The sequence below is a fragment of the Dendrobates tinctorius genome, unplaced genomic scaffold (assembly GCF_039654945.1).
Source record: "Dendrobates tinctorius isolate UK_male_01 unplaced genomic scaffold, ASM3965494v1 ptg000045l, whole genome shotgun sequence".
Lineage (NCBI taxonomy): Eukaryota > Metazoa > Chordata > Amphibia > Anura > Dendrobatidae > Dendrobates > Dendrobates tinctorius.
The window spans coordinates 9,053,445-9,076,662 of record NW_027361713.1 but is presented as its reverse complement, the minus strand read 5'-3'; the positions used below and the strand labels follow the sequence as shown (position 1 = coordinate 9,076,662).

The following is a 23,218-nucleotide window of genomic DNA, read 5'->3' as shown; positions in this document are numbered from 1 at the left end:
AAACGGCAGCGCTGCAAAAAGCCCAGCAAGCGCCGACGTTTATCTACCATCAGCGGTCATGAAGCAGTTAACCCTCATCTGGTGAGGTGGGTTTTTGTCACGCAACTGGTGATGTGGGGTTTCCTATACCCCAGTGTTAAGAAATCTTATTTTTACAGAAAATGCAAAGATCACGTTTGTTTTAATCGTTTTCTTTTTGGCGATTGATTACACATTTTTTTTTCTCAACAGTGTTCACACAGGAAAAGGATTTGCCAGGGGAAATGCAGAGTGATAATGTAAACTCCCCATTAAGTATTACCTGCCTAACACAGGAAGAAGTGCAGAACCACCTTAGTAAGATTAAAATTGACAAATCACCAGGCCCTGATGGCATTCACCCTCGGGTATTAAGGGAGTTAAGTAATGTGATAGACAGGCTTCTATTCCTTATATTTAAAGACTATAGAAACAGAGTCTGTTCCTTTTGATTGGCGGCAAGCAAATGTGGTACCAATATTCAAAAAGGGGTGTAAAAGGGAACCTGGAAACTATAGGCCGGTAAGCTTAACATCTGTTGTGGGTAAAATTTTTGAAGGGTTTCTAAGGGATACCATTATGGAATATCTCAATGTTAATAAATGTTTTACTCCATATCAACATGGATTTATGAAGGATCGCTCCTGTCAAACTAACCTGATCAGCTTCTATGAGGATGTAAGCTCTCAAATGGACAAAGGAGAATCATTGGATGTCATTTATCTCGACTTCTCTAAAGCATTTGACACAGTCCCACATAAAAGATTGGTAAGTAAGATGAGAAAGCTTGGGCTAGGGGAAAATGTGTGTAGATGGGTAGGTAGCTGGCTTAGTGATAGAAAACAAAGAGTGGTTATTAATGGGGCATACTCAGATTGGGCCAGGGTTACTAGTGGGTACCACAGGGTTCTGTATTGGGCCCCCTAATATTTAATATATTTATTAATGATCAAGTGGATGGCTTACACAGTAAAATATCAGTATTTGCAGATGATACAAAACTATGTAAGGTAGTTAACACAAAGGAGGACAGTTTGCAACTACAGACAGATTTGAGTAAATTGGAGAATTGGGCTGAAAAATGGCAAATGAGGTTTAACACAGATAAGTGTAAGGTTATGCACATGGAAAGGAGAAACAGATGCTACAATTACTTACTAAATGGGAAACTGCTGGGGAAATCAGACATGGAAAAAGACTTAGGCACCTTAGTCAATAAGAAGCTAAATTGGAGTGCCCAGTGTCAGGCAGCTGCCACCAAAGCAAATAGGGTCATGGGATGCATTAGAAGAGGTCTGGGGACACGAGATGAAAACTTAATTCTCCCTCTGTACAAATCACTCGTCAGACCACACTTGGAGTATTGTGTGCAATTTTGGACGCTGGTGCTCAAGAAAGACATTACTGAACTTGAAAGGGTTCAAAGGCGGGCTACTAAAATGATAAATGGAGTTAGTTCACTACAATACCCAGAAAGGTTATCAAAATTAGGTCTATTTACTCTAGAAAAGAGAAGACTTAGGGGAGACTTAATATATATGTACAAGTATATCAGAGGACAATACAGAGATCTCTCCAATGAACTGTTTGTACCAAGGACTGTGACAAGAACAAGGGGGCATTCTCTTTGTTTGTAGGAAAGACAATTTCTGCACCAGCATAGAAGAGGGCTCTTCACGGTAAGAGCAGTGAAGCTCTGGAATTCTCTTCCTGAGGAAGTGGTGATGGCCAACTCACTGAATGAATTTAAGAAAGGAATGGATGCTTTTCTTGTGAGTAACAATATAGAAGGTTACGAATAACAGAATATTATAGGTAGATGGTTGACCCAGCTTAGGGGAAGGAATTTTTTTCCCTATGGAGAAAATTGGCTTCTACTCTGTGGGTTTTTTGCCTTCCCCAGGATCAACAATGCAGAACAGCTGCACTAAAAATAGGCTGAACTAGATGGACATAAGGTCTTCCTTCAGCCTTCAAAACTATGTTACTATGAGTATAACACATTTTTGACACCTACAAGTATCGAAAAATGTAAAACTTTGATGATTCAATCCGAGGGCATTATGAAACATGCCTTTTAGGATAATGTAAAAAAAAATCACAAAAGTGAGTGGTGATGTGTGGTTCAGCAAGGCCAAGACAGCACTTAGTGACATCTAGCTCTGTTATGCATGGCCAGAAGAGAGAGAACTTGATGACATCCTGTTGACAAGGAAGTGGATGGAAGCTAGTGAGACACATATCCTTATACCAGCATTTTTCAAAGAATGGCAGCCAAACAAAAATTCCCTGGGGTGTGGCAAACCCCACCTTACCAGTTAAGTCTTAAGGGTGTTTTTTGAGTTTTCTTTAAAAAAAAAAGTGTGGCCAATTATTAATTTAAATAGGACCTGTAATCTTTTCTGACATGTTGTTGTGGCACCCCTGAGGCTCAGTCGCCACAGAGGTACTGCACCTTCTCCTAAGATGTGGTGCCTCACCATCCCATCCAAGGAAGTTGGAGGCTTCTGACCACGCTCCAACACTCGCACCCCACGCAGTAGAGTAGTTCAGCAAAACCACATTGCGGCTCCTTGCTTAGAGAGAAGCAGAGCACCTTTGGTGGTTCCCTGCTTGGAACACTAGATGTGCTGGGAGGTGGGTGGAGTTGAGAACATATAAAAGAGCAGGATGGTTTAGGATTACAGGTCAGTCAGTCGGTCGGTCAGTCAGATGGGGAGTCTGAGGGAGGAAGCCACTCGGAGAGGAGTGGGGATCCCTGGAAGAGGGATGGAGGAAGGAGTGCTGCAGCTGCCTCAGTGATCTGAGCCAGCTGGCACGGGAAAGGAAAGAAGGAGAAAGACATTGAACTGAAGCCTGCGCTTCCATAGGAGAGAAAGACAAGTGCGGAACGTAGGAGTAAAAGGGAACACAGAGGACGTGGGTTAGAGGAAGAACCCTGCCTAGAAGTTCTAAGCGCAAGGCCGGGGCCCGGTCCCCGAGGTTATATGGACACTATTTGTTCTGCAGCAGACACCGGTGGAGTAGTAGGCTGTTAATGCACTACTTCCATCTAAGACTTGAGGGCACAACAGCAACATGGATAGAGAGCCAGGATTTAGGAGTAGAGAGTCCCCGAAGCAGGCTACAGCTGTCAGCCGTGCAAGTAGAGTTCTTGGGAACATCTGTCAGGAGGAACTCCAGTGTAACACAGTACTAGGAGATCTTCACACTTTAAGGCGCTATAGAGGAGACGTTCAGAAAAGGCACATAAGTTGGCGGAGTGTGGAAGGGAGCATTCCATCTTGCTTGGAGGTTGACTGAGTCCCTGACCCGGAGGACACGGCACAGAAGTGGGCACTACAGACTGTGAGTAAAGCTTTGGAACTACATGCCCTGGTGTCCTCCATTCCTTCCTGCGTCCGTCCGCCTGGCACTGCTACATCCCATGCGCCAGACACTACACCATCTAAGTGTCCCCACATCTACACTGCCCTGGGACAACAGCCATGCCTGTGGAGGGCTATAACATCATTGCTGCACCACACCATCTGTCCCGGAGGATCTGTCTGCAGCGTCCGCTTAACACCTCCCTTGCCGAACACCACAGGTGGCATCACAAACTATTGATCTAATTACATTCCACCATTCACAACATCTTCCTATAACTTGGGCGCCCAGGGCCACGGTCCGGGTCACCGCTGCTGTGACACATTCCACCGATACCGGCCCGGTACAGAGTACCCCACGGCCCTGGGAGGATGACCCAACTTGGCGTCACGAACAGGATGATGAGACCCAATGCCATCGGGTTCTGTGCGCCTATGATTTGTTGGACTTAAAACTTTTGAGAATGTGCAGAAGACCCAATTTAATAGACTGTAAAATGAACATTAAAAATGGCCGTTGACGTGGAGAAGGGCGTGACGAGATGGGAGGTCCTAGGAAAAGACCGCGAACAGTCTTGGGCCTCCCCTGCCTGAATTACTATGTGACAGCAACATGGCCCACCCCCCGAGGGGTTCATATACTGGCTTGGTATGGAGGCGCTGGAAGAAGACGCCGCTCCAAGAAGGAGGGGCAGAAGCCAGTGGCGGGAAAGGGGCCGAGAGAGGAGGGCGAAGAATGCCAGAAAGCCATGATGGAAAGAGAAAAGAAGACAGAAGAACGGGGGGAGGAGAAGCCGCTCGCCCCCAGGCCACCCCTGCGGAGGCTGCGACCGCTGATACATCCTTTGCAGTGTCCGCCACAACCTTACAACCGATATTGTCATCGGATGAGTCCCGTCCGGAGGAGATATATGAGGGCTCTGGAGCAGAACGGAGGGCCGGGACCGCATCCCCGTCTGGACCGGGCGCAGTTGCACCGGCCTCCACCGACGACCCCGGCCAAAACCGGCCTTGCCTCTGCCCGAATCCAGCTGCGGTCCACCCCATCAACAACTCCGGGAGTTGCGGCTGCCGCTTTCCACTACCAGGTGCCAGGACTGGAACCTCGCCTGGAGGCACAAGGTACGACCACCGCCCCGACCTGACCCTTGTCTTGGGAACGGAACCCACATATAGAAATGGCCCAATTGACCTCCGCCGGCCGAGGTCCCGATGGACACTGAAGAATCGGATCCCGAGGAACCAGCAACAGCGCCGGCTGAGTCACCAACAGCAGCAGCAGTGCTATCGGTGGTAGCGGATATGCCATCCCCGCAGGCAGTAGACATTTCCATGGCCCTTTCAATTACACCAACCAGTCCCTATCTCTCCCTGTGGGAGGCGGAGTACATGCGACTAGCAAGCAATCAGCAACAGGATGAAGACACCCAAAGTATTACATCTGGTAGCAGTTCCCACTCAGCAGCTTCCAGAACCCCAGGAGGGGACCAGCACTAAGTAACCTACAAATATAACTCTCGTTACCCAGAAGGGTATTTGCACCATTGTGCCTTTTGTTCCATTTTTGACCATCATGGTTTAGTTTTGTTTTTCCAGTGTTGCCCTGTTTTGTTGGCAGCCTTTACATTTGAACTGAGCGATCTTGAACTTGGAGTGGTTCAAAAACTTTTGTTTGTAAACAGTTGCACCTCTTTAAGTGCCCTCTCTTGGTTTTAAATAGACACTTTGCGAAGATTATGGCTACCTCATTTGGAGCATGACTCCAATCTAAGGACACTGCAATAGATCCCGGCTGGGAGAGGTGTCCAGCACTTACAAGAATTATTGAAAGGTTTTAATGTGAAGTATTTGATAATGATGTGTCTTATAAGAGTATTGGTAACTAGGAAATGGCTTTTATATAGAATTAGAAATGTTTTGATACAGAGATGAGAGATTTGAATAAAGAATTGAAAATGTATATGATGAACCAGTCATCACGGTTATCACTCAGAGTTGAAAGAAAGTAGAAAATGTGCACTAAAGAGAGAAAAGAAATGTGTTGATGAAGAACATTGAAGTGATAGTGAGTAACAGACAATAGCACTTTGAATTAAGTATTGTATGGAAAATTGCACTTTTGACTTAGGAATTAATAATTGTTTGCAACGTTCAAGAATGAGTGCCTCTCACATTGGGAAGTCTAGTATAAGAAATGTTTATTCAGCATTACAAAAATTTGTACGTTCCTGTGTTGTCAACTTTGTTTACCTTGCAGCCCGCGGACGTGCTGTGTTTAACGGGGGGGTATGTGGTGCCCCTGAGGCTCAGTCACCACAGAGGTACTGCACCTTCTCCTAACGTGTGGTGCCCCACCATCCAGGTAAGTTGGAGACTCCTGACCACGCTCCAACACTCGCACCCCACGCAATAGAGTAGTTCAGTAAAACCACATTGCGGCTCCTTGCTTAGAGAGAAGCAGAGCACCTTTGGTGGTTCCCTGCTTGGAACACTAGACGTGCTGGGAGGTGGGTGGAGTTGAGAACATATAAAAGAGCGGGATGGTTTAGGATTACAGGTCAGTCAGTCGGTCGGTCAGTCAGACGGGGAGTCTGAGGGAGGAAGCCACTCGGAGAGGAGTGGGGATCCCTGGAAGAGAGATTGAGGAAGGAGTGCTACAGCTGCCTCAGTGATCTGAGCCAGCTGGCATGGGAAAGGAAAGAAGGAGAAAGACATTGAACTGAAGCCTGCGCTTCCATAGGAGAGAAAGACAAGTACGGAACATAGGAGTAAAAGGGAACACAGAGGACGTGGGTTAGAGGAAGAACCCTGCCTAGAAGTTCTAAGCGCAAGGCCAGGGCCCGGTCCCCGATGTTGTATGGACACTAATGGTTCTGCAGCAGACACCGGTGAAGTAGTAGGCTGTAAATGCACTACTCCCATCTAAGACTTGATGGCACAACAGCAACATGGATAGGGAGCTGGGATTTAGGAGTAGAGAGTCCCCGAAGCAGGCTACAGCTGTCTGCCGTGCAAGTAGAGTTCTTGGGAACATCTGTCAGGAGGAACTCCAGTGTAACACAGTACTAGGAGATCTTCACACTTTAAGGTGCTATAGAGGAGACGTTCAGAAAAGGCACATAAGTTGGCGGAGTGTGGAAGGGAGCATTCCATCTTGCTTGGAGGTTGACTGAGTCCCTGACCCGAAGGACATGTCACAGAAGCGGGCACTACAGACTGTCAGTAAAGCTTTGGAACTACATACCCTGGTGTCCTCCATTCCTTCCTGCGTCCATCCGCAAGGCACTGCTACATCCCCTGCGCCAGACACTACACCGTCTAAGTGTCCCCACATCTACACTGCCCTGGGACAACAGCCCTGCCTGTGGAGGGCTACAACATCATTGCTGCACCAATCCATCTGTCCCGGAGGATCTATCTGCAGTGTCGGCTTAACACCTCCCTTGTCGAACACCACAGGTGGCGTCACAAACTATTCATCTAACTACATTCCACCATTCACAACATCTTCCTATTACTTGGGCACCCAGGGCCACAGTCCAGGTCACCACTGCTGTGACACATCCCACCGATACCGGCCCAGTACCGAATACCCCACGGCCCTGGGAGGGCGACCCATTGTCACAACTCATTTTTAGAGTCGTGACAGCTCTGGTTCTGATTTAATTTAAATGTAGTTTTTACTTTTAGGCCAGCAAGGGTTAATATCAGTTTCCTTGCTGGCAGCTGATGTGTTGCTGGTTAGCTGATGTGGGTGGAGATCATTCCCACCCTCCTTTAAATAGTCACATGATGCATCAGCTGACTGTTAGTAATAGAGTGTGTCTGTGAAGACCAGCCTAGGAGTTGGGAGCTCTCTGGTGCCAGCAGTGTATCTGCTGCTTCAGTGGAGCTGGAGGTCCTGGTTCCATGTCCTCTGCTGTGGAGCGCTGCACCAGAAGCTTGAAAGCTAAGTTTCCTTATTCCCAGGCTTTGTCTGTCTCATGCTTGTCACTACCCCCTTTTTTACACCATCTGTAGTGTTGATGCTAGCATCCTTGCCGGCCAGTGCACTAGTCAGGGTTTAGTGAGGTGACAGCCAGGGACTAGGCAAGTGATAGCGGCGGGGGGAAGGACCCGCATAGGGTGTTAGGGGAGCTTAGGGATAGGCACAGGCTGTGTTAGGAGGTGCCCCATCCCTCGTTCCCTACTGTTAGGGCCTTCCTCACCCTTTTTCCATCCCGTTGTGGGTGTTTGTGGTGCCATCCACTGGACCGGTCCTTGTTGGTTATGACACATATCTACTTCAGTAACTGCTAGTGTTTCCTAAAAACCATAACAATTCAGGTTCATGATTTTTAGAACTTGTGGGTTATGACACATGTCTACTTCAGTAACTGCTAGTATTTCCAAAAAACCATAACAATTCAGGTTCATGATTTTTAGAACTTCATATTGTACTGCTCCTCTATTATTTCTCTAATAATTTCTGAATAGATCGACAGCTAGATGTTACTATTTTTCTTGTCAAAGGAGTGTGTCTCTGCATGCTCTGACCCTGCCAGCATTGATTGTTCATATACAAGTTTGACACAGTCCAATGTCAAACTGTGTATGGACACACCCCATGTGGTAACACCCAGATGTCAATATATGCATCAATTTCTAGGAAAAATAACAGAGGAACAGTAGCCTGTTTAACTAATGATGCTCCAGAATTGTTATTTCATGGATAATACAAGTATTTACTCACACAGACATGTAAGAAGAGAGCTGAAAGATTCTCTCAAAAGTTTATGATAAATTACTGAAAAGTTTACATACACAGACATTTTTTGCATTTTTGACATCCGTGCCATATTTTTTTTAAAGAATGCTTTCAGTTTATCCTTTTTACTGAAGTTTTTCCCCATTTGGCTTTTTAAAGAACTTCAAAAAGTTAAAAGATACTCATGTACATGTTGCAAAATAAAAAGAAAGTGGATATCCAAGAAGCTGTAAACACCAAAAATGAAAGAATGAAGAGAAATGGCTTGTAAGGTGTATACACATTCGCAATCATTTTTGAGAAAGAAAACCATTTAATAATGTTTAATGGCAGGATGCAACCATGAACACCTCATATTCACCTCCTGACATTATTCAACGCTTAAAACGTGAAGTATTATTAATTCCGAGTAACAAGTAACATTATTTTTCCAATACATATTTAGTGATTTGCTGAATTAAAAACACTTTTTCGGTTTAGTCAAAAAAGATTAAATCTGTCCGCTGATTAAAGCAATCTTTCTAAAAAAATTATTACTGCCCTGACCAATATTTGCTCTTTTGCATATGATGTTGGTTATTTATCTATCTCAAAATTCCTGCCAGTTTCTCCTCATAATATCTAGAGTTTTCTTCTAAATCTTCCCACGGAATAAAGGCTGCTTGTTCACTCTTTTGCTCGTCTTCCCCTTCTTCATTCAGGACCACATCTGGCTCTACAAAATTTTGCCAGACATGCAAATAATCAGCGCTCTTCATCATTCGGAGTTGACATCCAGCAGAACTTATTCCCCTTAGGGCACCACGGATTTCAGATTCCTCCCACTGAAAAAGACGGGCAACTATCAAACGTATTTTCAATGTCTTATTCCGTCGCAGACATCGAGCAATGCAGGCTGCACAATTAACACATGGGCTAGATGACACGTAACAGATAACACTGATAGCACCAGAGCTGAGAAACTGTGGCAGGACATTGGAGAAAAAAGCCTCCTCTGCATGGGCTGAGGCATGCTCATCTTCCAGGTACCCACGAAAAATCTGGCCTTCTCCTCGTTCTATAGTATAGCATAACAGAGTCTTATTTCTCCCAGAGCTATACTCCACATTCTTGAACTGGAACATAAAGGAAGAAGCAGGAATGCGACTCCTAGGAATAAGAAAAAAGAAAACAATGGTAATAAGATTGAAATTCTCTACATTTTTATTAGGATTTACTGTAATTCACAATAATCTAATCTATCATCATCTAATGTTCATCACTGTAATCCTAAAGTTAGAAGCAAATTCCATTCTAGTGGTTCGCAGATACGCTTTTTTTTTTTTTTTGCAGAATTTCTCTCCCTACTATCTTATATAATTGCTCAAATATCTAGCTTGCTTGCATCTGATCATTGGGAAGACAGATGAATGGACCCTATATATATACTCTGTTCATTTTTCTCTGCTATTGTCATCATTTTCAAGATTGCAAAATGTTTCCTGTCTGTGTGATTGTGCTGCCCTGGAAAGAGCATCTGTCACTTTAACATTCATGTGTCACAGAAACTTGGAAGATATTTTTAGATCTGCTGTAGGCTTCTCTTATCATCTGTCACTTTGCTAATCTCTAAAAATGCATAGCAAAAAAAGGACTCATCATGCAATCTAGAGGTTATTTCATCTAAGACCACCACTTACATTGGGGGTTGGGGTAGGAATCAAGAACTGCAGCTTGTAGAAAGATAGTACTAAATAAATGTTATGCTTGAAAATTCCCCTAACATGTTATTCATTTTATTTCCATATAGACAACGGAAAGTAGTAAGTGGAAGTGTTTTTTCTAAAAAAAACCTGTCAATTCTATAGGTATGTTTCCACAAAACTGCATGTGAAACACCGCTATATTACATGTTTCACCTGTAAAAAAAAAAGGTGTAGCAGAAAACCCATCTAGTTTCTAGTGGCGAAGCACCCATGTCAGGGGATACTGTGACAGAGATAGGCCAGAAGACCATGCTGCACTGGTTAGAAGTACTTCACCAATACTTCACCAAGTATTTTCCTTGCTAGCAGTGCAATGGTTAATCTGTTCAGCATAAGCTCCTTGAGCTTTCCTACTAGGATTGTCTCAGCTAATCAGCATTGGCCACTCCCCTCTGCTTCATATGCTTGCCTACAGCACTTAGGGTTTGTCAGTGTTAGTTATTACTGCCTGGTTCTGGAGTTGGAGGTGTTGGTGGTTGGAATTGGTGTTTGGAGATTGTCCAGGAAATTGTTGCATGGAGTTGTGTCTGTGTGCACATCCTCATTCTCTCCTATTTGGTTTCTCCTTCCTTGAACTCCTCTGTGTACCACATTGTTGGTATGTTAATTTATCCTTGTCAATCTACCTCTGTCTGGTTTGTGTGTTCCTATACACTTCAGCTTCCCACTACCCTGGGTAGTGGAGGGGACAGATCAGGGTAGATATTGGAGCATAGCAAGGCATGAGAACCCGACGTCACCACCTTCAGCAGTAATACAGGGGAGAGGGCTGGACTATGGTGCCCCTAGTTGTAGGGACCTGATTAGCAGCCAAAGGCCCCCATTGTGACAACTTGTTTTCGGAGCCCTGGCATGTTATATAAAAATTGAGGTTCTGTCTGATGTGGACTTGTACTGTAAGGGCAATACACCTGTGTAGGCCGCATGTAACCGATGTTGCTGGTTTAAAATGACCAGATGTTTCACAGTTCAATGAAAGAGACAACCATACAAAATAAACTCTTTACTGAATTGCAACTTGATATGAGTTATATACAAGGAATAGCAGGTAAAAATTCTTATGTTTCATTTATAGTTTGAAGCATTTTCCATTATTAGTATGTTCAAGTGTTTTCTGTATCCACCATTTATCCCTACTTCACCACAACCAATCTTTAATGCTACAGTTCTGATTAGCAAGTGTTATTTCCTTGCTCTGCAGTTCTGTGTCATTTTTCCACACTACTGGTGCTCTGAAACTCCGGCTTGGGACTTTTCACTAGTCCCAGTCACTCAGTACTATTTAGGCCTATTACTTTCCAGCGTTACAAGCTTGGGTCTTCTCCTAGGACCCGTCACTGGAAGGCTACTCTGTCTCGCTTTCACTTATGCTCAGGATCTCACTATCTCTCCTCTTCGATCTCCTCTCATTAAGAGTCACCCTCGAATATGCCACTGCTGACCTCCAACCACTTGGTTTGCTCACTCAGCACTCCAGGCCCTATCTGTTTTTCTAGAAGGAAGTTCCCGACTGTCTTCCCACATAAACACTTCCATTCTGGGCTAGTCCTAATTGTTAACTCTCAACTTTCCCCATAATCAACTATACACATTTCAACAATATTAACACTTATATTACACTATTCATATGTAAGGATCGCAGGTACGCGGGATGCAGTGACGAGACGGTATGAACTAGGATGTAACTTTTTATATATATTTATACCTATAAGGGCTATCTTAACTAACCAACAAGCTTACAGCAGTTTTCCTCGCAGGGATCAAAACAAGAATACACTGGTAACACGAACATGACCACCCGGTCGAGAACGATAACTATAGGGCCGCGGTATGGCCGACTATGGGTCCAGAGAAACTACAGGGTATTAACGACAACGTGTCACTTATCCTTCTCTGACGTCTGGCAGAGTGGTGGTCGTTGTTGCTTCCGGGCCCAGCCGACGAGGATATGGTGGAGACTTCGGGCGTTCCTACGCCCAGGTGATGCGGGGGCACAGCAGGCCCCTGAAGAGTTCCTCTGTGTTGCGCCTCCCGGCCGAGGCGGGACGGCGTTGCCTGGGGACCGGAGGGTTTAGGCCGCAGCCACAAGCTGGGGACAGGCAGCGGCGGCCGCGGTTGACGGCGAACAATCCGCAGCCGCGGGCAACAGCGAGCAGACCGCAGCAGCAGACCGGAGTCGGGCTGTGGCGGCCACAAGTGGCAGCGGGCAGGCTGCAGTCACGGGCTGGAGTGGAGCTGTGGCGGCCACAGGCGGCAGCGGGCAGGCCACAGCCGCGGGTTGTAGTGCCAGAGTGGAGCGGTGGCTGCAAGTGGCAGCAGGCAGGCAGCAGCCGTGGACTGGAGTGGAGCTGCAGCGGGCAGGCCGCAACCGTGGGCTGGAGTCGGGCGGTGGCGGCCGCGAGGAGCACGGTTGGGCAGTCGGTGTCTCTCTGCTGGATGGCTCGGTGCCGTCTCTCTCCTGTCTGCGGTGAGTCTCTCTCTCCAGTCGCTGCTCTCTTCTTCTCGCTCTGGCTCTTGCTCTGGCTCTCTAGAGCCCTCTAGCCTTCCTGCTCCTACTCTCCAGCTTGGTCGAGTGCCCCCTGCTGGCATCCTCAGCCCCTTTTATACTTGCTCCACCCCCATCCCTTCTAGAACTCTCTCTGGTCCATCCCCTAATTATGTTCCCCAGAAACAGTCCCCCTATGAACCTTGGTGACAGTCCCCTTGGTTCCGGCCCAGCTGCACAGCGGGGACTCCTCCTCCTACACATATTACAAGGTATTTACAAAGATGCAGGACACAATTCACTTGAAATTATATGTCACACTTTATATTATATCCCATAACATTCTAACAATGTATATTCAAGAGGAAAATGTAGGCAGCATGTTCATATTCTTACAGAAGCATACCCTTTAAAAGTAATTTTGAGGAAATTTCATAAATTCCATAAACTGATATGTAATGCTAACCTGGAGGAAACAATAGACATGACAGTCACAAGCTATACCTTGTCTGTGCAAAGCCAGTACAGAAAAGGACGGAGATGGAGAGGCAATTATGTGGATAGATCAAATGTTTGTCATGTTATGGTGAACCCCTTAACGACCAGGGGTATTTTTGGTTTTACATTTTCATTTTTCCCTCCCCTTCTTTCCAGAGCCATAACTTTTTTATTTTTCCATTTATATGGCCATGTGAGGGCTTATTTTTTGCGGGACGAGTTGTACTTTTAAATGACATCATTGGTTTTACCATATCGTGTACTCGAAAACGGGAAAAAAATTCCAAGTGCGGTGAAATTGCAAAAAAAGTGCAATCCCACACTTGTTTTTTGCTTGGCTTTTTTGTTAGGTTCACTAGATGCTAAATCTGACCTGCCATTATGATTCTCCAGGTCATTACGAGTTCATAGACACCAAACATGTCTATGTTCTCTTTTATCTAAGTGGTGAAAAAAAATTCCAAAGTTTGCTAAAAAAAAAAAATTTGTGCAATTTTCCGAGACCCGTAGCGTCTCCATTTTTCATGATCTGGGGTCGGGTGAGGGCTTATTTTTTCCGTGCCGGACTGACGTTTTTAATTATACCAATTTTGTGCAGATATGTTCTTTTGATCGCCCGTTATTGCATTTTAATGCAATGTCTTGGTGACCAAAAAAACGTAATTCTGGCGTTTTGAAATTTTTTCTCGCTACGCTGTTTAGCAATCGGGTTAATGCTTTTTTTTATTGATAGATCGGGCGATTCTGAATGCGGCGATACCTAATATGTGTATGTGGGATTTTTTTTTTACTGTTTTATTTTGATTGGGGCGAAAGGGGGGTGATTTGAACTTTTAGGCTTTTTTAATTTTTTTTATTGTTAAACATTTTTTTTTTTTACTTTTGGCATGCTTCAATAGCCTCCATAGGAGGCTAGAAGCTTGCACAACCCGATCGGCTCTGCTACATATGGGCGATGAGCAGATCGCCCATATGTAGCAGATTTACTGCTGTGCTTTCAGTGCCGACCACCGGGTGGCGCTGAAAGCCATATGCCTGGAACAACCATAGAGGTCTCATAGAGACCTCTGGTTGTCCAGGCAACATGACGCCGACCCCCGATCACGTGACGGGGGTCGGCGATGAGGTCATTTCCGGCCCGGCGGCCGGAAATGCTATTTAAATGCCCGCTGTCAGCTTTGACAGCGGCATTTAACTAGTTAATAGGCGCGGGCGGACGGCGATTCCACTCTCGCCTATTGCGGGCACATGTCAGCTGTTCATAACAGCTGACATGTCCCGGCTTTGATGCGGGCTCAGCGCCGGAGCCCTCATCAAAGCAGGGGATATGTCTGATGACATACTGTGCACGTCATTGGACATTAAGGGGTCAAGTATGACCTTACGTATCAGCTTATAGAATATATGACATTTCATGAGAAATTGGACAGCTCCCTTAAATAAAATTGCCAATGGACTGCTCAGTCCAGGAAAAACTAATGTATGAAGGTTATGTCTTATGTGGGGTCTGAGATTGCAGTGGATGAGACAAGTCATGTGTGTCTTTTAGCCATTTTAGTTTATTCTCTGTTATATTTCCAAAATATGAATGATAGATTATATTAGGATTTACTGTTAATATTAAAACACATCATTATTTCAAATGTGTCTTTTCAAATTTTGGATACATTTCTTTGCAATATTTAAATCAAAATGATATATTTTGTATAATACAGTGTTTAAGGAATAGCCTTATAGTAGTCTTTAACCTTTCAGGAGTATATATGGACATGAGGCATTCATCTATTGTTTGCTGGCCAGCTGCCACTGTAACTGGAGAGGGGTTATTGACGTTTCTGTTTTGGGAACAGTAAAATAGCAAGAGAAGCGACAGTCATGGATAAATCACTAACAACTGTGGTAGAAAGCTTTCCAGTGGAACAACGTTTCTTCTTGACATCGTTCACATTCTTTTTATAGGCCAAAGTTATGAAAATGTATTTTTCTCCTGATGGGCATGGTTTATTGGACTGAAATAGCAATATTTATAAAGCTACAGCATTTGGCCTGACAAAAGCAAATAGTCTTCTGCTCCATACACAGTATAAATCCGGCCTCTGCCATGCTGCAAACATCTAATAGTTGGAGGATGCTGACTGTCGGCCCTCCACCTATCTGATATTGGTGATCTGTCATATGACATTAAAGGAGTTATACAGGATTTTTTAACATGCATAAATTACTGGAATCATTTTTAACCCATTCATGACTTTAGACGTATCCATATGTCTTAGTTGGGAAGGACTTCATGACCTTGGATGTACGGATACGTCCTGGCAATTGTGCAGGCACAGACTCTGTGCATGCACAATCACCGCTGGGCATTCAACGAATCTGGCAGCTGACAGCCAACTCTCTCAGCAGTTTAACTCCCTAAATGCTGCCGCATTTAGAAGGCAGAGATCTGCATCACCGTGATGTCATCACGAGGTGTCGATCATTGACTTAGTGATATGACGTCATCAGGACTATATCCGGGTCACCAGTGCTAGCAAGCTTGTTAGACCATGCCCAGAGCATGGTGTAACACCCTTGTTTGTCAGTGCAGCTGTAAGCAGGTGTGGGAATGCAGTAACACAAGGATTGTAGAACAAGGCTGTATACCAATATTATTTATTTACTTAACAAAAGGGATTGCAATGGTCTCCTTGCAGGGAGTTAATAAATAATGAGCGATGAACAATAACAAGGGCGTTAAAGGGTTAACTCATTTAAACTGCACTTATCATAGTCTTCTCTGGCCCTTATGCACATAGAGTCCGATGGGAAATGGCGTACCGGCAACGGCCGGCGTGGTGTCCTCAGAAAATTTCCAGCAAATCACGGTCCAGCTTCTGGCAGCAACGGGCAGTCACTGGTTTTGCCTGCTGAGCCCGTAGTCCATAAATCTGTGCAGCCAAAGTGAGGAGCACTGCAGGACTCTGTGTCTCACACGCGTGCTGCTGCATGTCTATCAGCAATGGGGAACACTCCTCAGGGTCCTGCCACTGGCACCAGCTCCTCCGCGCAAGCACTGCACTCTGCTTGGCCGGGCACGTGGCACTCTGAACACTCACTGGAGCGTTTGCCTAAGTTCTGCCAGAGCACGTCTCCGCACACCTCTCTGCTCTCACTGCCGGCGGGAAACTGAGAGCTCTTTCCCACGCTTCCTGCTCACTTCCCGACTTAGCCATGCTGCCTCTCCCCGGGTCATGGGACCTGTCCGGTCCCCCATTCTTTCCCCCTGGCAACACTGGACGCAGCCTCGACAATTCCAGACCTGGCATGACACAAGTACCCGCAGTCTGGTCTTCCTCCTTACACAGCATTGACAGTTTATAAAGCATTGAAATGCTACTGCATTGCTATGCTTTATAACAGTGGTCACACTGCAAAAAGTCCCATAGAGGGACAAAGTAAAAAAGTAAAAAAAGTAAAAAAAAATAGTTAAAATATTTTTTACAAAATCTGAAAATAATAATAAAAATATACAGGTGCTTCTCACAAAATTAGAATGTCATCAAAAAGTTAATTTATTTCAGCTACTTGATTCAAAAAGTGAAACTCATATATGATTATTGCTTACAGCCAATGAAAACCCAAAAGTCATTATCTCAGTAAATTAGAATCTTTTATAACCCCAGCTTGAAAAATGATTTTAAAATCCGAAATGTTGGCCTACTGAAATGCATGTTCAGTAAATGCACTCAATTCTTGATCGGGGCTCCTTTTGCATCAATTACTGTATCAATGTGACGTGCCCCAGAGGCCGTGGGATACTCTGTACCAGGCCGGTCATCTTAAATGGATGTGTCACAGTGGCAGTGACCCAGTCCGTGGCCCCAGGCGGTCATGTAAAAGGGGAGTATTGATTATGGATAAAGTTTATGTAGTGATTCGTGATGCCAGTTGGAGTGTTCGACTGTAGTATAGCCGGCACTGCAGATGATCCCTAAGGGAGTAGATGGTGATGGCAGTGCAGATGTTTAACAGATGTTTAACTCTTTCCAACCAGGGCTGACCCCCAGAGATTGTGATGGAAGTAGAAGGCACGGAGTAATAAGGCAGGAGACAAGGAAAGTCACTTTATCATTTACTGTAGTTCAGATACAGTTCAGAAGAGATATTACAACTCTCACCAGGTTACAGTCTGCTCTGCAGAATGGGAGTTATCCTTCACTCTGCTGTGACTCGGTGTAAGCTTCCTGCTATTCTAATCCCTTCTGGGACCAAGGCTTCCCAGAGTCTAGAACTTCCAGTATAACCCTTACTCACTGTGTATTCCTGGCCGTGCACGCATCAAGTAAGCTGGGGCATATCCTGTTGCGCTGGTTGGGATATGGTTGTACATTTCAATCAAATCAGGTAATTTCTCAGGCCATTGGTTCCTTTCTTCTTGTGGTAGGATCTGCAATAAATTGATTACCAGTTGGTTCAGTTTTTCGCAAAGACCATTGCCTTGTGGATGGTATGGTGTAGTTCTGATCTTTTTACATCCATAGAGGGAGCAAAATTCTTGAAAGACCTCTGCTTTGAAGGCTGGACCCCTGTCTGTCAGCACTTGATCTGGGTAGCCATGGGGTCTGCAGAAATATTCCTGGAATGCCTTTTCAGCTGTTCTTGCTGTTTGGTCTTTCACCGGAACGACCACTAGGAAACGGGAATAGTGATCCACAATTGTTAAGGCATAGGTATACCCTGATCGGCTTGGGGTTAGTTGCACGTGGTCTAGGGCCACCAGTTCCAAAGGTTGTTTAGTGATGATGGGCTTCGAGGGAGCCCTTTGATTGGCAGAATTCTTTCTTCTGAGATTACATGGGCTGCATTCTCTACACCACTGTTCAATAGACCGTCTCATACCCGTCCAGAAGAAGTGGTTGCGGATGACTACTTCCAGCTTTTTCCAACCAAAGTGTCCAGTTTGATTGTGGTAAGCTTTCAAGACCATGGGCATGTCCTTTTTGGGGACCACGATTTGCCATATCAGTTCATGCGTACGTGGGTTAATAGCTCTTCGGATCAATTTGCCTTCAAAAAGGAACAGTTCTTTCTCTCTTTCCACAACTATTGGACATCTGCAGGTGTATCAGGAGCTGGAGATGAATCTGCTTCTCCAAGGAGTTCTTTGACCATACATATAGCCGGGTCACTGCTCTGCGTCTCTGCCCAACCATGGTGAGCTAGTGGATTAAGGGAAACTTCGTGAATGGCAAGACTTCTCCCTGTCACATGGTTAAAGTCTTGAGAGGCACTGTGGCGGTGGAATGCTGGTATCTCTATTTCTTCCAGGTCTTCTAGATCTTCTGCTGGATCAGTAGCATCAGCATTGGCGTTTTTAGTGCCAGCTCAGTATTTAATGATTAACTCATAATTGGACAACCGAATCATCCATCTTTGTTCCAAGGCGCCGAGCCTGGCGGTCTCCAGATGGGTTAACGGATTGTTGTCCGTATAGATGGTAAATTTGGATGAGGCCAAATAGTGCTTGAACCTCTCGATCACTGCCCAAACAATAGCCAAGAATTCTAGCTTGAAGGAGCTATAGTTGGTAGGGTTCCTCTCAGTAGGACGAAGCTTCCAACTGGCATAAGCAATGACTTTCTCCTTACCCTGCTGCACTTGAGATAGGATAGCTCCTAACGCAACATTGCTGGCATCGGTGTGCAGGATAAACGGCTGATCATAGTCTGGATATGCTAAGATCTCTTCTCCAGTAAGTGCTCGCATAAGGCTGTTGAATGACTCATCCAACCTAGCTTTCCACTCAATCATGGGACTCTTGCCTCTGACCTTTCTGGGTTGGCCAACTAGGAGATCTTGAAGAAGGGCTGCCAATTTAGCAAAGTCTTTAATAAAGCATCTGTAGTATCCCACTAGGCCTAGGAATTGTCTGACCTCTTGGATGTTGGTGGGACTTGCCAGTCTCTGATGACAGTCACTTTGTCTGGGTCGGGTGCTATTCCTTCTGCACTCACGACATGGCCTAAATACTGCACTTTGGGCTTTAGGAGATGACATTTAGATGGCTTTACCTTTAAGCCAAAGTTGGACAACGCCTCCAAGACCTATGCCAGGTGTTGCAGATGTTCCTCATAGGTCCTGGAATATACAATCACATCATCCAAGTACAATAGCACAGTCTCAAAGTTCATATGTCCCAAGCAACATTCCATAATTCTCTGAAAGGTCCCAGGGGCACTACTCAATCCAAACGGCATGTAATTAAATTCACATAGCCCCATAGGAGTAGTGAATGCAGTTTTTTCTTTGTCTGCCTCAGCAGCAGGAACCTGCCAGTACCTGCTGGTTAAGTCCAGAGGGGAGAAGTACCTAGCTGATTTTAATGCTGATAGAGATTCCTCTATGCGCGGTAAGGGGTATTCATCTTTGTGAATAATTGTGTTGTCTGTAATCTACACACATGCTCATGGTACCATCTTTCTCTTTGATTATCACCAGGGGAGCTGCCCAAGGACTGTTGCTATCCCTGATTACCCCTGCTTGTTTAATTTCTCTTAGCATACCTTTTGCACTCTGATAATGAGTTGGAGGTACAGGACGATACCTTTCTTTGATAGGTGGGTGATCTCCTGTGGGGATGTTATGTTGAAACCCTTTTACCTGCCCAAAATTCAAGGGATGCTTACTGAAAACCCTCTCGTATTCTTGTACCACCTGCTGCACTCCATTTTTCTGATTTACAGGAGTTGAGTCGGTACCAACATGTATCTTTTGGAACCATTCCTCCGTCTGAATAGAAGAGTCATTGCCATCTGTCGTTTCTGATGGATTCAAGTGTCCTACAGCCTGAATATCGTTGCTGCTGACTGTGAATAGTTTGGCTACGGTTGCATAATGGGGCAAGCAAGCTTCCTCCTCTACACAGTTCAGAACACATAACGGAGCCCTGCCCCTTTTAACAGCAACAATTCCCCTGGCCGTCAGCACAGTAGGTCTGTTATCTGAATAGACTGGTTCAAGGAGAGCTTGGTAGTCCCGTCCTCTGATGCCTATGGCTGCTCTGCACCAGATGAGGGTCTCACTCCTGGGGCGAGCATAATGGAGTAGGGATCACTCACCCTTACACTACCAATCTCTCCACCAGTTAACACCACCTGCTGTTGCTGCACAAGGGCCTTGATATCTTTATTGAGGGCATGCTGTTCTTTGTACGGGGCTGGCTCGGCTATGTCTTTCAAAATGGTGATGACCTCACTTAAACAATTTTCAATCACATTTGTGTCTAATGTTATGAGCTCCACTTTAATGACAACCTCTTTGTACCCCACCTGTATCAGAGGTTGACCATTACTTGCTATTAATGACAAGTCACCATCAGGAAGTTGGGTGAAATCAGCATCAGTCCAATATCTCTGGTACAGTGTGTGAGGCATTGTGGTTACCTGTGATCCAGTGTCCATGAGGGCGGGGAAGAGGATACCATCCACTTCCACGGGTATAAGTGGACGCCCTCCAACATACCTGTTTCTCCAGTTAGTTGGACCAGATTGTCTTACTCCTGGGGGTTGGTCCTCTGCCGCAGGGGTCACCCATTTAAAGGACATTCCCTTTCAATATGATCAACCTTATGGCACCGTCTGCAGATGGGTCTTCCAGAAGAGTCAAATCGGTCTGTTGTTCTCCTGCCGGTGCGAGTCAGTCGTCACTGATGTTGCGGCATCCTCTTTGGCCGTCGTCATGGGAGATCATCCGGGCTTGATGCTAGTTGGATCTTCTCTGTGGAGGAACAAGTCTGGAGAGTCTGAACAGTTTTACATAGAGCAGCCATATTTTTAGTCAGTTCCTGTACTTGCAGCCGTAAATCTGCAGTAGAATTATCAACTGGAATCTGCTCATGCTGTACTGCAGGCACCTGGTGTGAGGATACTGCCCCCTGGTGGTAGGTAACTGCTGGATGTTTAACTTGATCAGTGCAGACATAGGTAGATTCTCTTAAGATCCGGATGGATCTGTCCTTAAACTGAACAAAGTCCATTTCAGGTATCTGCAATGACATCATGCGCAGTTGTGCCTTACTGGAATCAGACATAAGACCTTCAATGAACTGCTCTTTCAGCATTTTGTCCTCATCTCTTACACTGTCTGGATCAATTTGTTTAATGTCCCACAGCGCCTCCTGCAGGTTAAGAGCATAGTCTCTCAGTGTCCTGTGATTTCTATCTGCAGCTGAAAAATCACATCTTTATTTCTGAAGTAGTACGGGTGCCAAAAGTATCCTTTAATTTAGCAAAAATATCTTTTACAGTCTTTTTATCAGTCGCTGGCCAAGATTTAACTTCTCTCTGAGCAACGCCACTGAGCTGACTTGTAAATATACTGACTTTCTGCTCCTCTGACATAGGGTAAATTTCAAACATGCTGCGCAGCTCTTCTTTGAAGTCACTTAAGGTGTGCGATTTGCCAGTGTACTGTGGCAGCCATGTTGCACCCGGTATATAAGGCATGGTGAGAGGCAATATGGGAGCTGCAGCTGCTGCAACCTGAGCGTCGCCAGGATTAGACATTTTCCCCCCTAGTTAACCCTTGCAGGGGTGCGACTCACCGCTTCAGTTGCTGCAGGTCGTTGCTCCTGTAGGACTTTAGGCACGCAAGGAATCCTGTTTGAATCCTGTTCGTGATGCCAAAATGATGCACCCCAGAGGCCGAGGGATGCTTGGTACCGGGCCAGTCATCTTAAAGGGATGTGTCACAGTGGCAGTGACCTGGTCCGTGGCCCCAGGCGGTCATGTAAAAGTGGAGTATTGATTAGGGATAAAGTTTATGTAGTGATTCATGACGCCAGTTGGAGTGTTCGACTGTAGTATAGCCGGCACTGCAGATGATCCCTAGGGGAGTAGATGGTGATGGCAGTGCAGTTGTTTAACCCTCTCCAACCAAGGCTGACCCCCAGAGATTATGATGAAAGTAGAAGGCATGGAGTAATAAGGCAGGAGACATGGAAAGTCACTTTATCATTTACTGTAGTTCAGATGCCGTTCAGAAGAGATATTACAACTCTCAACAGGTTACAGTCTGCTCTGCAGAATGGGAGTTATCCTTCACTCTGCTGTGACTTGGTGTAAGCTTGCTGCTATTCTAATCCCTTCTGGGACCAAGGCTTCTCGGAGTCTAGAACTTTCCAGTATAGCCCTTACTCACTGTGTATTCCTCCTCTGGCAACTTGCAGCTTGGATCTTGTGTGAAGCTCCAGTTCCTTCTTGCACAATCCCTCACTGATCCTAGTTTGCTGCAGTCTTCCCAGGGAAAACACTCCACTGTTGGTTGTATAAACTCTCACAGTCTCTCAGCTTACCACCCTGCTCTGAAAGCATGGATGGCCAAGGGGCTGACTCCCTGATGCTTCTTAGCTTTACTCCTGGAGGGAGCACATGGCGTGGCTTCCAAGAGCATTCTCCATCTTTCCTTCTTCTTTTTCACTGAAAACAACAACTCCGCTCCTCCATCTCCCAGTTAGGATATGTCTGCAAAGCTCTAAGCTTCAGACAAGTAAGGGAGTGAGGTAAATTGTGCGTGTGTTGTGGTCTCTAGCAGAGAAAGCATAACTCCCATTGCTCACAAAACACATGCAAAGCAGTACATATTTAACCCTTTTGTGGCGGTAAAGACGTAGGATGCCACAAATGCGTTGTGGAATGGAGGTGTTCAGCCTGTGGCACTGCTAAGGTAAGGTGTTATGGAAGCCCAGGATGCTTTGATAGAAGCCTCCAGCTCGTCTGCATTATTGGGTCTGGTGTCTCTCATCTTCCTCTTGACAAAGCCTCATAGATTGTCCATGGGGTTAAGGTCAGGCAAGTTTGCTGGCCAATCAAGCACAGTTATACTGTTGTTTTTAAATCCGGTATTGTTACTTTTGGCAGTGTGGACAGGTGTCAAGTCCTGCAGGAGAATGAAATTTCCACCTCCAAAAAGCTTGTTGGCAAAGGCACTCATGAAGTGCTCTAATATTTCCTGGTAGATGGCTGTGCTGACTTTGGTCTTGATAAAACACAGTTGACCTACACCAGCAAATTACATGGTCCCCAAAAGCATCACTGATTGTGTAATCTTCACACTAGAGCTCAAGCATCTTGAATTGTGTGCCTCTCCACTCTTCCTCCAGACTCTAGGACCTTGATTTCCAAAAGAAATGCAAAATTTACTTTTCTTGTGGTGTTTGTCAATGACTGATTTCTGGACATCTATCAAGTCAGCAGTCTTCACCATGATTGTGAAGCCTACTGAAACAGACTAAAAGACCTTTATAAACACTTAAGAAGCCTTTGCAGGTGTTTTTGGTTAATTATTCTAAGTTACTGGGATAACGACTTTTGGGTTTTCA

General features: G+C 45.3%; 1 protein-coding gene across 1 annotated transcript in view; it reads right to left on the bottom strand.

The window, feature by feature from the left end:
• Positions 1 to 8,426: 8,426 nt before the first annotated feature.
• The window catches only part of APOBEC2 (apolipoprotein B mRNA editing enzyme catalytic subunit 2), a 157,222-nt gene continuing 142,430 nt past the window's right edge, over positions 8,427 to 23,218 (bottom strand). The window contains exon 2 of the mRNA XM_073575606.1: positions 8,427 to 9,282. Coding sequence (XP_073431707.1) covers positions 8,718 to 9,282 — 565 coding nt within the window. The 3' untranslated portion in view covers positions 8,427 to 8,717. The remainder of the gene's footprint in view (positions 9,283 to 23,218) is intronic.